The 14,653-nt window shown below is 36.1% G+C and overlaps 1 protein-coding gene, 1 long non-coding RNA gene and 1 pseudogene across 4 annotated transcripts in view; 2 read left to right on the top strand and 1 right to left on the bottom strand.

Moving 5' to 3' along the window:
* LOC143650768 (uncharacterized) overlaps positions 1-14,653 on the bottom strand; it is a 102,646-nt gene that overhangs the window by 1,803 nt on the left and 86,190 nt on the right. The gene's annotated exons all lie outside the window — the stretch shown is intronic.
* NUP42 (nucleoporin 42) overlaps positions 1-14,653 on the top strand; it is a 51,463-nt gene that overhangs the window by 4,850 nt on the left and 31,960 nt on the right. For all 3 annotated transcript variants that reach the window (XM_077121938.1, XM_077121930.1, XM_077121948.1), the window contains 3 exons: positions 1,971-2,062; positions 13,924-14,000; positions 14,474-14,560. In XM_077121938.1, the coding sequence (XP_076978053.1) occupies positions 1,971-2,062; positions 13,924-14,000; positions 14,474-14,560 (256 nt within the window). The remainder of the gene's footprint in view (positions 1-1,970; positions 2,063-13,923; positions 14,001-14,473; positions 14,561-14,653) is intronic.
* Positions 28-1,345, top strand: LOC143685724 (SH2 domain-containing protein 4A pseudogene; annotated as a pseudogene).

Here is a 14,653-nt window from a genome sequence, read left to right as displayed (position 1 = left end):
TATGTAGAACAGTGATCATCTGTTGAGAATGTTTGTGTTTATGTTTTTTAAAAAAATTTAAAAATTAATTAAAATAAATAAAAAGTAAAAGAAAAAAAGAAATATTCAACAAAGGTTGGCAGAGTCTGTCTTTTGTATGGGGGCATATGGATTTCATCAGAAGAAAGAATCCATAAAGACGAAACAAGATGAAGAAATAACATAAGTAGATGAAGAGAAAACCAAGCAGATTTATAAGAGCTGGAAAGAAGATTCTGAGTGGTGGGTGTCTTTTCAAGCACTCAAAGAAATAATGAGAAGAGACACTTCTTGACTAAACAAGCTAGGGAAGGCCACAAGACTTTATCACTAGTAACCCAAAAAGAAAGAAGCAATGAGGGACTACAGAGGTCCCCAAGTGTTATGCAGAAACTAAAAAGGCCTCTCCCTCTACCCAAGCATCAAATCCTAAGCCCAGCAGGATACCATAGGAGACCTCTTAGAAATTAGGGAATAGTGACAAGAACAGCACCCAACTCTGCTCAGGAAGACATCATCTGATGGTTTAAAAGAGAAGCAGCTGCAGCTACCACTGTGATTGGACTATCAGAAAACCTCAAGCACCATTTTTGCATGGTTCCATGGAATTCTCACACTGAAGAGCAAACCTCCGAGCAAAGGTGCACCAGGCAGTTTCTCAATCCAAGTCAGTGAAAGGATCAAAGGCTATACGCTATCCTATCAGTCAGAGGATGGCTGTAAACACTTTCTCATAAATGTCTCTGCAGACTCCTACAGCTTCCTGGGCATGAACCAGCTGCAGCAGGTCCACCCCTGGTGGATTTGTTGGAATATCACAAGGAGAAACCCATGACTTCTCTGGGAAAAGTATTCCTTCTTTAAGTCTGTGGTCAGCAGGATCAGCCACCTGACTACCTGAAGCTCTTTGAATGACAAGCTCCACCTGTGTCATCCTGCAACTGCCAGCTAAGTTATCCACTGGACAACCCCACTTTTTGAAATGGACATATCTGTGGAGCCAAAATCATCCTATAATGGAGTCAATACCAACCAACTAAAAGAAGGCTTGGAATCGGTATCTCTCTTCTGTACAGACTCTGGAGTTTAATGTTAAGAGAAAAGTATCTCTGCATCATATGTACTCCAAAAGTAAAGCATGAAGATTCCCAGCTCAGCAACTAGTTAACATGAAGGGCACCACCTTAATGATGCATATAGGATAAAATAAACAAGAAACTGAAACATTTTAGAATTAAGGTATACTTAAAAAAAACATTGGTTTGAGTCAACTATTTTTTGACCTCTGCATTCCCTCTTTGGAACACCTTAAAAGATCTTAGTGTCCTGTTTAGATGAAGTCTGGTGCTGGCTGCTGGCAAAAAGAGCCTTTATTGATAACCAAGGTGACCCTCCAAACACACTTTAGCTATTATGCACGTTGGGACCAGCATGTGAGAAAAGTAGAAAAACAAAAGTTACAAATGTAAATTGAATGAGACATTTTAAAATGTAGCGTGAGAAGCTTAACATGTAGAAAAATAAATATAGATTGTGGAAAAATAACAAAATTTTTGTCATTCTAAATTACTTAAGTGTACTTTCTGTCTTTCCTAGTTAAATCATCATTGATATTTATAATGAACAAAGAAAGATTAAAGTTAATATTGTATATTTTATTATTATATTTTAGTTCTCAAAAAATTGTGTGGTGCTTGTGATAGTTCTCAATAAGTATATTGGTTAGTGGTTCAGTGTATTAAAAAACCAAAGTTATTTCTCTGACATATTTATGATCATGAAATATAGTTCATATTTAAATAAGGTGCTTCAAAGAACACTTCAGAAAATATAGCAGAAAAATCTGAAGTTATGTACTTACTAGATTTTAAAATTTCAGTCTTTGAAAATCATATAAAAAATTTTAACAAGCTAACAAGCAAACGAAAAATGATCCTTTGCCTTTTTTTTAGGGAAGGAATTGTAAAAGATATGGAGGTTTGGGAATCATCAGGACAGTGGAAGTTTTCTGTGTATTCACCAGTGAAGAAGCCCAATATTTCAGGTAACTGAGAAAATGTGTATTTTAAAAATATAAAGTAATACTTTCTAAAACTAAGATCATACCAAATAAATTAACCACCAACTTAACTACAATTAGGACAATTTGGACAGTGCTTAAAGTACCCTTTCATAATCTGGGGATAGAGCTTAGAGAATATATTTTTTAAAGATATATAGTTCTTATGAGAAAATAATAAAAGCAATATCCACCACCATCTCAATTCTTTAATCCCAGAAAGAGGCTTGCTTTCTTGGTTCCCTATATGTATAACTTCCAAACCTCTTAGCACCTATAATAAATAGAAGAGTCACATCCAACCTGCTTTAAAGACTTTGTTGCCTGGATCTGATCTATCCTTCTTTCTTTCTGCCTTTCTTGTAATAAAAGTTATTTTTCATAAAACACATTGAGACCTCTCCTGGAGATAATGTTTGAAAGTGAGGCTCTTTAGCTAAGCTATAGGGCTAGCATTTCTTTAGGAATCCCCTTTCCTTCCCATTCTCTGGTCCGTAGTCACAAAATCCTTTCTGGACTGTGACCTACACCACCAAACTTTTGCAGACCCAGTCTGCATGATATTAGGTCTCTGTCCTGTTGAGGATATTGCAGGTACCTAGCAAATGGGAACCCATGCAGCCCCCAGAACACTGAAATTTCAGTTCTATCTCTACTTTTCCTGCTCATTGTTTATTTACTCATTCATTCCACAAAATATTTATAGAAATTCTTTTGTACCAGGCCCTATTCTAAGTGCTAGGGATCCAGTGATGAGCAAGCCAAGCAGTATCGCTGCTTTAGGAAGCTTGTTTTCCTTAAGGAGGGAGACAATAAGGAATGCATGTAAATAAGATAATTTCAGATAGTGGTACTTTCTGTAAAGAAAATAAAATGTTACTAAGCCTTGATCAGTTCAGAATTGATCCCTAATGCCCTAAAGTAGTGGGTCCTAAAATATGGAATGTGGAATCCTATGGGTCCTAAATAGGCTCACTGGAAAAAAATACAGGACACCCAGTTAAATCTGAATTTTAGCTAAACAAATAGTAATACTTTTAGTATAAGTGTGTCTTGTGCAATATTTGCTACATAATTACACTAAAAAATTATTTGTTGTATATCTGAAGTTCAAATCTAACTGGGTGCCTTATGTTTCTGTTTGTTAAATCTGACAACTCTATACCTAAGATTGTTTCAGGGGACGTACAAGTTCAAAATTATTATTATTGAACTCAACAAAGGAAGAGGGCCAAAATGGCAGCTTAGTGAGGTGTGGGATTTAGTTCGTCCTCCAGAGCAGCTGGCAAATAGCCAAGAACAGTACAGAAAAACTGCTGGGGCCACGTCAGTGATCAGATACACAGTGTACCCCAGTCTGGACAAGGAGGACCAGCTGCGAGCCTACCCAGAACTGCAAGTTCCCCAAGCTGTGGCAGCTAGCGCCCCTTCCCCTCAGGCTGCTTCCCAGAGGGGATAGGAAAGAGACTTTACTAGCAGCACAGGCTGAGCGCAAACAAGTTCCAATTGTGGAATTAATTAACAGATTCTGATAATAAAAATAGGCCCCCAGCTCAGCTGAACCTCCAGTAAAAGCTGAGGTTGCTGGGTTTTGCCCCGGCACAGAGGGGGCAGGGCTGACGAAAAAAGAAAAAAAAAACAGGTTTTTTGGATCAGATAGCACATAATACTTGAAAGGGTCTGGGCCATAAAGGAAAGGATGGGACACATAGCACCTGGAGATAAACAAAGCAGTGTTCCAACTAAGCTTTTGATTGGCAAATCCAAGGAACAAGGGTCCTGCTCAGAAAAGGATTTTTCTTTTTGTTTTTTGTGGCTATGTTTCTATGGCTTAACTACTCTTTGGATATAGCTGCAGGGCTTCCAGGCTCCACCTGCCCCAGGCATAGGCAGAATTAAGCTTGTTTGAGTGTTTGTCTGGAGCCTGTGCCTTCCCCAGGAGAGGGATGGGACCCAGCTCAGGTGGATTCTCTCCCTCAAGAAATTCAGACACCAGGGTCTGGAAAAGTGAAACGATTAAAGCCAGCCTACAACCTCTCTTCTGTCTCAACCACGCCCCCAGCAGGGAGAGTCTGCTGAAATTAAAGGTACTTCATTACCTTATGCTGGTGAAACCCGCAGAAAGACACGTGCCACGTAACAGGCAGGATAGGAAAAACACAGAGTCTAGAGGCTTCATAGGAAAGCCTTTCAACCTGCTGGGTCCCACCCTCAAGGAAAACTGACGCAGGTACTCGTTCCTCCTGAGAGGAGGCCAGTTTGGTCTGGGAAAATCTGACTGGGGTCTAAAATACCTAAATACACCCTCCTAAGGGAGGGGGGAAGGCACCATACAGACAGGGCAAGAAGCAAAGCAAGAACTGAAAAATTCTGCTGTGTTAAACAAAACCTAAGCTAGAGGTCTAGAATAAGCTGGACAAAATGTCAAAGAACAGATAGACAACAAAGTAAGCCAGCAAGAAACTCCTGGGTGAAAAAAGTGAAAACAATCTCCAGAATAAACTAATTAAGGTAATTAAATGCCTAAATGCCAGCAAAAAATAACAAAACATAGTAGGAAAATTGAAGATATGGCCCAGTTAAAGGAACAAATCATCAATTCAAATAAGATACAGAAATTGGCACAATTAATTCAGAATGTTCAAACAGACATGGAAAACCTCATCAAAGATCAAATCAATGAATTGAGGGAGGATATAAAGAAATCAAGGAATGAACAAAAAGAAGAAATCAAAAGTCTGAAAAACCAAATCACAGAACATATGGGAATGAACGGCACAGTAGAAGAGATGATGAAAACAATGGAAACCTACAATGCCAGATTTCAAGAGGCAGGAGATAGGATTAGTGAACTGGAGGACGGGACATCTGAAATCTGACAAACAAAAGAAAATATAGGGAAAAGAATGGAAAAATATGTGCAGGGACTCAGGGAATTGAATGACACGAAGCACATGAATATACATGTTGTGGGTATCCCAGAAGAAGAGAAGGGAAAAGGAAGAGAAAAACTAATGGAGGAAATTATCACTGAAAATTTCCCAACTCTTAGGAAAGACTTAAAATTACAGATCCAAGAAGTGCTGTGTACCCCAAAGAGAATAGATCCAAATAGACGTACTCCAAGACACTTACTAATCAGAATGTCGGAGGTCGGAGAGAAAGAATCTTGAAAGCAGCAAGAGAAAAGCAATCCATCACATACAAGGGAAACCCAGTAAGACTATGCGTAGATTTCTCAGCAGAAACCATGGAGGCAAGAAGACAGTGGGATAATATATTTAAATTGCTGAAAGAGAAAAACTGCCAACCAAGAATTCTATATCCAGCAAAACTGTCCTTCAAAAATGAGGGAGAAATCAAAGCATTTTCAGACAAAAAATCACTGAGAGAATTTGTGACCAAGAGACCATCTCTGCAAGAAATACTAAAGGCAGCACTAGAGACAGATACGAAAAGACGGAAGAGAGAGATGTGGAGAAGAGTGTAGAAAGGAAGACTATGAGTAAAGATAAAAAGAAAGGAAAATAAGATATGTCATATAAAATCCAAAAGGCAAAATGGTAGAAGAAAGTACTATCTGTACAGTAATAACACTAAATGTTAATGGACTAAACTCCCCAATCAAAAGACATAGACTGGCAAAATGGATTAAAAAACAGGACCCATCTATATGCTCTCTACAGGAAACACATCTTAGACCCAAAGATAAACATAGGTTGAAGGTGAAAGGTTGGGAAAAGGTATTTCATGCAAATAACAATCAGAAAAGAGCAGGAGTAGCTATACTAATATCCAACAAATTAGACTTCAAATGTAAAACAGTTAAAAGAGGCAAAGAAGGATACTATGTACTAATAAAAGGAACAATTCAGCACGAAGACATAACAATCATAAATATTTATGCACCGAACCAGAATGCTCCAAAATACATGTGGCAAACATGGAAAACACTGAAAAGAGAAATAGACACATAATAGCTGGAGACTTCAATTCCCCACTCTCATCAATGGACAGAACATTTAGACAGAGGATCAATAAAGAAACAGGGAATTTGAATAATACAATAAATGAGCTAGGCTTAACAGACATTTATAGAACATTACACCCCACAACAGCAGGAGACACCTTCTTCTCAAGTGCTCATGGATCATTCTCAAAGATAGACCATATGTTGGGTCACAAAGCAAGTCTCAATAAATTTAAAAAGATTGAAATCATACAAAACACTGTCTGAGATCATAGAGGAATGAAGCTGGAAATCAGTAATAGGCAGAGGGCCAGAAAATTCAAAAATATGTGGAGGCTCAACAACACACTCTTAAACAGCAAGTGGGTCAAGGAAGAAATTACAAGAGAAACCAGTAAATATCTTGAGGCAAATGAAAATGAAAGCACAACATATCAAAACTTATGGGACATAGCAAAGGCAGTGCTAAGAGAGAAATTTATTGCCCTAAATGCCTATATCAAAAGAGAAGAAAGGGCAAAAATCAAGGAATTAACTGTCCACTTGGAAGAACTAGAGAAAGAACAGAAAACTAACCCCAAAGCAAGCAAAACGAAAGAAATAACAAAGATTAGAGCAGAAATAAATGAAATTGAGAACATGAAAACAATTGAGAAAATCAGTAAAACCAGAAGCTGGTTCTCTGAGAAAATCAATAAGATTGATGGACTCTTAGTGAGGTTGACAAAAAGAAGAAGAGAAAGGATGCAAATAAATAAGATCAGAACTGGAAGAGGAGACCTAACCACTGACCCCACAGAAATAAAGGAAGTAATGACAGGATACTACAAACAACTTTATGCTAATAAATACAACCATGTAGATGAAATGGACAACTTCCTAGAAAGGCATGAATGACCAACTTTGACTTGAGAAGAAATAGACAGCCTCAACAAACCAATCACAAGTAAAGAATTTGAATCAGTCATTAAGAAGCTCCCCCAAAAGAAAAGTCCAGGAGCAGATGGCTTCACATGTGAGTTCTACCAAACATTCCAGAAAGAGTATAGTACCAATCCTGCTCAAATTCTTCAAAAAAAATTGAAGAGGAGGGAAAGCTACCCAACTCATTCTATGATGCCAACATGACTCTCATACCAAAGCCAGACAAAGATATTACAAGAAAAGAAAACTACAGACCAATCTCTCTAATGAATATAGATGCAAAAATCCTCAACAAAATTCTAGCAAATTGAATCCAGCAGCACATTAAAAGAATTATACACCATGACCAAGTAGGATTCATCCCAGCTATGCAAGGATGGTTCAACATAAGAAAATCAATTAATGTAATACACCATATTAACAAGTTAAAGCAGAAAAACCACATGATCATCTCAATTGATGCAGAAAAGGCATTTGACAAAATTCAACATCCTTTCTTGTTGAAAACACTTCAAAGGACAGGAATAGATGGGAACTTCCTCAACATGATAAAGGGAATATATGAAAAACCCACAGCTAACATCATCCTCAATGGGGAAAAACTGAAAACTTTCCCCCTAAGATCAGGAACAAGACAAGGATGTCCACTATCACCATTGTTATTCAACATTGTGTTGAAAGTTCTAGTCAGAGCAATTTGACAAGGAAAAGAAATACAAGACATCAAAATTGGAAAGGAAAGAAGCAAAACTCTCACTGTTTGCAGATGATATGATACTATATGTCAAAAACCCCGAAAAATGCACAGCAAAATTACTAGAGCTAATAAATGAGTTCAGCAAAGTGGCAGGTTACAAGATCAACACTCAAAAATCTATAGTGTTTCTATACACTATTAATGAACAATCTGAGGGAGAAATCAAGAAAAAAATTACATTTACAACAGCAACCAAAAGAATAAAATATTTATGAATAAATTTAACTAAGGGTACAAAAGACCTATGCAGAGAAAACTACAAGAAATTGTTAAAAGAAATCACAGAAGACCTAAATAGATGTAAGGGCATACCGTGTTCACGGATTGGAAGACTAAATATAGTTAAGATGTCAATTCTACCTAAATTTATTTACAGATTCAATGCAATACCAATTAAAATCCCGAGAACTTTTCAGAAATAGAAAAACCAATAACCAAATTTATCTGGAAGGGCAGAGTGCCCCGAATAGCTGAAAATATCCTGAGAAAGAAAAATGAAGTCAGAGTTCTCACTCTACCTGAATTTAAGACATATTACGAAGCTACAGTGGTCAAAATAGCATGGTACTGGCATAAAGATAGATATACTGTCCAATGGAATGAAATAGAGTGTTCAGATATAGACCATCTCATCTATGGACAATTGATATTTGATAAGGCAGTCAAGCCAACTCACCTGGGACAGAACAGTCTTTTCAATAAATGGTGCTTAGAGAACTGGATATCCACATGCAAAAGAATGAAAGAGGATCCATATCTCACACCCTATACAAAAATTAACTCAAAATTGATCAAAGACCTAACATTAAATGTAAGATCATAAAACTTTTAGAAGAAAATGTAGGGAAATATCTTATAAATCTTATAATAAGAGGTGGTTTCCTAGACCTATTTACACCCAAAGCACAAGCATTGAAGAAAGAAAGAAATGGGAACTCCTCAATATTAAATACTTTTATGCATCAAAGAACTTTGTCAAGAAAGTAAAAAGACAGCCTACACAATGGGACATGATATTTGGAAACAATATATCAGGTAATGGTCTAGTATCCAGAATATATAAAGAGATTGTTCAACTCAATGACCAAAAGACAGACAACCCAGTTACAAAATGGGCAAAAGACATGCACAGACACTTCTCAGAAGAGGAAATACAAATGGCCAAACAGCACATGAAAAAATGCTCAACTTCCCTGGCTATTAGGGAAATGCAAATCAAAACCACAAAGAAATATCATTTCACACCCACCAGAATGGCCGTTATCAATAAAACAGAAAACGACAAGTGCTGGAGAAGATGTGGAGAAAGAGACACACTTATGCATTGTTAGTGGGAATGTCAAATGGTACAACACTGTGGAAGGCAGTTTGGCGGTTCCTCAGGAAGCTAAGTATAGAATTGCCATATGACCTGGCAATATCATTCCTAGATATCTACTCAGAGGACATGAGGGCAAGGACACAAACGGACATTTGCACACCAGTGTTTATAGCAGCATTATTTACAATTGCCAAGAAATGGAAACAGCCCAAATGTCCATCAACAGCCGAGTGGCTAAACAAGCTGTGGTATATACATACGATGGAATATTATGCAGCCATAAGACAGAATAAAGTTATGAAGTATGTAACAACATGAATGGACCTTAAGGACATTATGCTGAGTGACAAAAGGACAAATACTGTATGGTCTCACTGATATGAACTAACATTAATGAAAGAACTTGGATAATTTCAGTTAAGAACAGAGGTCATCAGGAGATAGAAATAGGGTAGATATTGGATGGACCTTAAGGACATAATGCTGAGTGAGATTAGCCAGAAACAAAAGGACAAATACTGTATGGTCTCACTGGTATGAACTGACATTAGTTCAGTTGACAATGACAAGTTCAATGACAAGTTCATTGAATGAACTTGGAGAATTTCAGTTGGGAAAAGAGATCATCAGAAGATAGAAATAGAGTAGATATTGGGTAATTAGAGGTGAAGGGATGCAGATTGTGCAATGGGACTGATTGTAAAACTTCAGAAATGGATAGCACAATACTACTAACTGTATTACAATAGTGTTAGAACACTGAATGAAGCTGAATGTGAAAATGATGGAGGAGGGCTGGGGGCACAAATGAAATCGGAAGGAAAGATAGATGATAAAGACTGAGATGATATAATCTAGGAATCCTTGGAGTTTAAATGATAGTGACTAAATGTACAAATTAAAAACTGTTTTTGCATGAGGAAGAGCAAAGGAATGTCAGTACTGTGGGGTGTTAAAAATAGATGGTAATTAATATTTTAAAACTTTAACTTATGTGTGAGACTACAGCAAAAAATGTTTATTTGGTACAAAATATATATTTTTTGATTAGTGCATTTCCTAATATAGCTTATGTAGACACCTTAATTGAATACCATAAGTACATGGAACCTTGAGTAGGGCATGAGAATTTGTAGGTTTGTCCAGAGTGATGCCCCAATAAACCCCAGAGTGATTTGAACAGTGAATAAAAGAGTATTTGCAGTTCCCTTGGGGGAATGGCAAGAAAGAGGGTGTTCTAGTTTGCTAGCTGCCGGAATACAATATACCAAGAATGGAATGGCTTTTTAAAAGGGGAATTTAATGAGTTGCTAGTTTATAGTTCTAAGGCCGAGAAAATCCCCAATTAAAACAAGTCTATAGAAATGTCCAATCAAAGGCATCCAGGGAAAGATACCTTGGCTCAAGAAGGCCGATGAAGTTCAGGGTTTCTCTCTCAAATGAGAAGGCACATGGCGAACACAGTCAGGGCTTCTCTCTCGGCTGGAAGGGCACATGGCGAATACCGCATCATCCACTAGCTTTCTCTCCTGGCTTCTGGTTTCATGAAGCTCCTTGGGAGGCGTTTTCCTTCTTTATCTCCAAAGGTCGCTGGCTGGTGGACTCTGCTTCTTGTAGCTATGTTTTTATTCTGCTCTCTCTGAATCTCTCATTCTCCAAAATGTTTCCTCTTTTATAGGACTTCAGAAACTAATCAACACCCGCTCAAATGGGTGGAGACATGTCATCCCTTAATCCAGTTTAACAACCACTCTTGACTAAATCACATCAACCAGGGAGATGATCTCATTACAGTTTCAAATATACAGTATTGAATAGGGATTATTCTACCTTTATGAAATGGGATTTATATTAAAACATGGCTTTTCTTAGGGGGCATACTTCCTTTCAAACCAGCACAGGGGGGAAAGTTTAACTTCCCCAAATGGAGAATTCTTGATATTCTCACAAGCAGCGGGGACAACCAAAGCAATAGGCTGAGCCCTCAATCTTGGAGTTTATTCATATGAAACTTAACCCCACAAAGGATAGGGTAAGCCTGCTTAAAATTAGGCCTAAGAGTTACCCCCAGAGAACCTCTTTTGTTGCTTAGTTGTAGCCTGTCTGTCTCAGCCAATGCAACAAGCAAACTCACTGCCTTCCCCTCTCTACATGGGACATGACTCTGAGGGGTGTGGACTTTCCTGGCAATGGAACAGAAATCCTAGAATGAGCTGGGACTCAGCATCAAGGAATTGAGAAAACCTTCTTGGCTAAGAGAGGAAAGAGTGAAATGAGACAAAATAAAGTGTCAATGGCTGAGAATTTATCCTGGAGGTTATTCTTACTCATTATATGGATATCAGCTTTTTAGTTAAGATGTGTTAGAGAGGTTAGAGGGAACTGCCTGAAAATGTAGACCTGTTTTCCAGGAGCCATGTTTCTTGAAGATGATTGTATAATGATATAGCTTTCTTTGTGAAAATCTTGTGTCTGATGGTCCTTTTATCCACCTTATTGACAGACAAATAAAACATATGGATTAAAAATAAATAAATAATAGGGGGAACAAATGTTAAAATAAATTTAGTAGATTGAAATGCTGGTGATCAATGAAAGGGAGGGGTAAAGGATATGGTATGTATGAATTTTTTTCTGTTTTCTTTTTATTTCTTTTTCTTTTATTTCTTGGTACAAATGTTCTAAGAAATTATCATGATGATGAACATACAACTATGTGGTGCTATTTTGAGTTATTGATTATATATCAAGAATGGAATGATCATATGGTAAGAATGTTTGTGTTTGTATGTTGTTATGTTTAATAAATAAATAAAATTTTTTTTTCAAAATTATTTTTGTAATAGTACTAAGACATTAATTGCCTTTTCATTGTATTAACATTTGCACTGATGGTACAAAAGCAGTTGTAGGGGGCAGTTCAACAGTGGCTCAGTGGCACAATTCTCGCCTGCGATGCCAGAGACCCAGGTTCAATTCCTAGAGACTGCCCATGCAAAAATGAATAAATAAATAAATAAATAAATAATTGAAAAAAGCAGTGGTAGGTAAAACTGCTTGATTCTTAACATGAACCAAGGGAGAGGCATGAAACTGTACTAGTAGGCTATAGTAGTCAAAATTTAAAAGAAAATGCCAGTTTCACTTACGAATGTCCTTGATGAAGCTAAAATTAAAAATAAAATTATTAATTTTATTAAGTACACCCTTGAGTACACATCTTTTTAATATTCTGTGTGACAGAATTGAAAGAACTCTTAAAGTGCTTTTGCTGTCTACTGAAGCATGTTGGTTATCTTGAGGAAAGGCACTTCTGTGATTGAGTTGTAGACTGAACTAACCACTTTTTTCACAGACCATTTTTACTTAAAAAACTGACAGATGGTTTTTCAAACTTATCTCTTTGGCAGACATTTTCTCAAAAAAGGAATGAAATGAGTCTTTCACTTCAAAGAAAACTGACAGTGTTTATTGCCAATGACAAAATTTACACTTTCGAGTGAAAATTAGAATTATGGAAAACAGTTTTCTGGCCACCATGAACTTGACAGCTTCTCGATATTTAAAATTTCTTCTGATTAGATGAATGATAACATTAACAAAAATGAATTTTTTGACATTGTATAATGATTTGGGTCAACATTTGGAAGTTCTCCTTAACTCAGTGAACCAGTATTTTCCACATGACCAGTGCCTTATGTTACAAAATTATACGTGGCTGAAAGTCCATTCTAATGCAAGATAAACCAATGTACTTTAACATAATAGTGCCAAAAGTTCATTAATATGGTTTGAATCCGCATTATAGTCACCTTTAAGAAACTACCACTTGTCAAATTCTGGTGTAGTATCAAATAAGAATATTTACAGTTATCTAGAATGGCCATTTCAACTATATATCTGTCTGAGGACAGATTTTTTCATATACTTTAACCAGAAGAACACTGAAACAGATTGAACGCAGAAGCAACTATGAGAATCCACCAGTCTTCTATTAAGTCAGACATTAAAGAGTTTTACAAAATTAAAACAGTGCCACTCATCTCACTAAAATTTTTGTTTGTTTTGGAAAGGTTGTTTTCCATTAAAAAATGTTATGTTGATACATAATTGGTTTCTTATTTTAAAGTAAATTAATAAATGTTTTCTAGATTTTTCTGTTTTAATTTCAAATATGGTAAATATCAATATGTGTAACCCATAAACAAAATCTATTTTTGGCATCCTTAATGATTTTTAAGAATGTGAATGGGTCCTGAGACCAAAAAGTTTGAAAATGCCACCCTTAGGCATCCGTTATATATATTAACTTCCAGGCAGTTAGAATGATACACCTTTTGTGCTACTTTAGGAGAACTGAGAAAATAGTCAAATGATTTTCTGTTTTCTGTGGTTCAGATGAAAAACTCTAATTGAATAAAAAGTAACTTTACACATATTAACTTAATTTTCTTATTGATTTATAAGAGCTATTTATACATTTAAGGACGTTATCTCTTTTTCTTCTCCTGTCGTGTGTGCTGGTTTTTAGTTTGCCATTTGTCTTTTAATTTTACCTATTGAAGTTTTTTCTTTTCTTACACCAAAATTTAAATGTATATGTAGTCAAACCTTTCTTTTTGTTTATTTCTTTTACTCCACTTTCTTTGGAAAATTCTTTGCCATTCAGAGATCAAATAATCACTCAACTGTATTATATTCTAATTTTATACTTTCTCAAGCATTAAATACATTGTAGACTTCGAGTTTTTCCTATGAATATGAAAATTTTCTAATTGACATTATTGTATTTTTTGTCTAATACCTCTATCTATACTATATTATCAAAACTGTTGGTTTTTATTTTAAAGATTCCAACTGATTCCTTACTTCAGGTTTTACAGACATTTCACCAGAGGAATTGAGGCTTGAATACCATAACTTCTTAACCAGCAATAATTTACAGAGTTACGTAAGTTTGTTTCCTGTTCATCTACTTCAATAATGGATTAGCTATTAGTTACTGTTTTCTCTGTTTGTTGTTGCTTGTATCTTAGTAAAGTTGATGAGATCTATAATTTTTTTCAGAACAGGGCTAATTTTTATTTTCTAAATGACTTATAAATTGGTTGGTTTTCTAAAATGATGACAATGTATTTTGACTATAGTAATTAGGAATATCATTATTTGTATTGCAAATGAGCCAGTAGTCAGTCCCAGAAATCCTTTCATCATTAATGATATAAGGAGTTGGAGAGCGCAGAGAAGAGACTACAACTAGCATATTTATGGCGAATAGGGGCAGATCCTTGCAAGTTTAAAAGTTATAAAACAAAGATGTTATATAAACTTTTATGGTTTTGGAGAGTGAAGATGTGACATTATCAGAGAGATTAGCTTAAACACCCAATATTCATTCAGTGTTTTCCTGTTTTCTTTCTTCAGCTAAATTCCATCCAACAGTTAATAAGTCAATGGAGGAAGAGGGTAAATGAATTAAAAAATCTAAATTCATCAACTAAACTAGCCTTGGTGAGTATATCTGGTACTTTTTTGCAGAGGATATTTCACTTTGGATTTGGAAAGCAAAGCAAAAATTCTTGGTCAAGAATTATGATACCCACA

The sequence above is a fragment of the Tamandua tetradactyla genome, chromosome 1, assembly GCF_023851605.1.
Source record: "Tamandua tetradactyla isolate mTamTet1 chromosome 1, mTamTet1.pri, whole genome shotgun sequence".
In the NCBI taxonomy this organism is placed as follows: Eukaryota; Metazoa; Chordata; class Mammalia; order Pilosa; family Myrmecophagidae; genus Tamandua; species Tamandua tetradactyla.
This window is presented reverse-complemented; position numbering and strand designations above follow the sequence as displayed.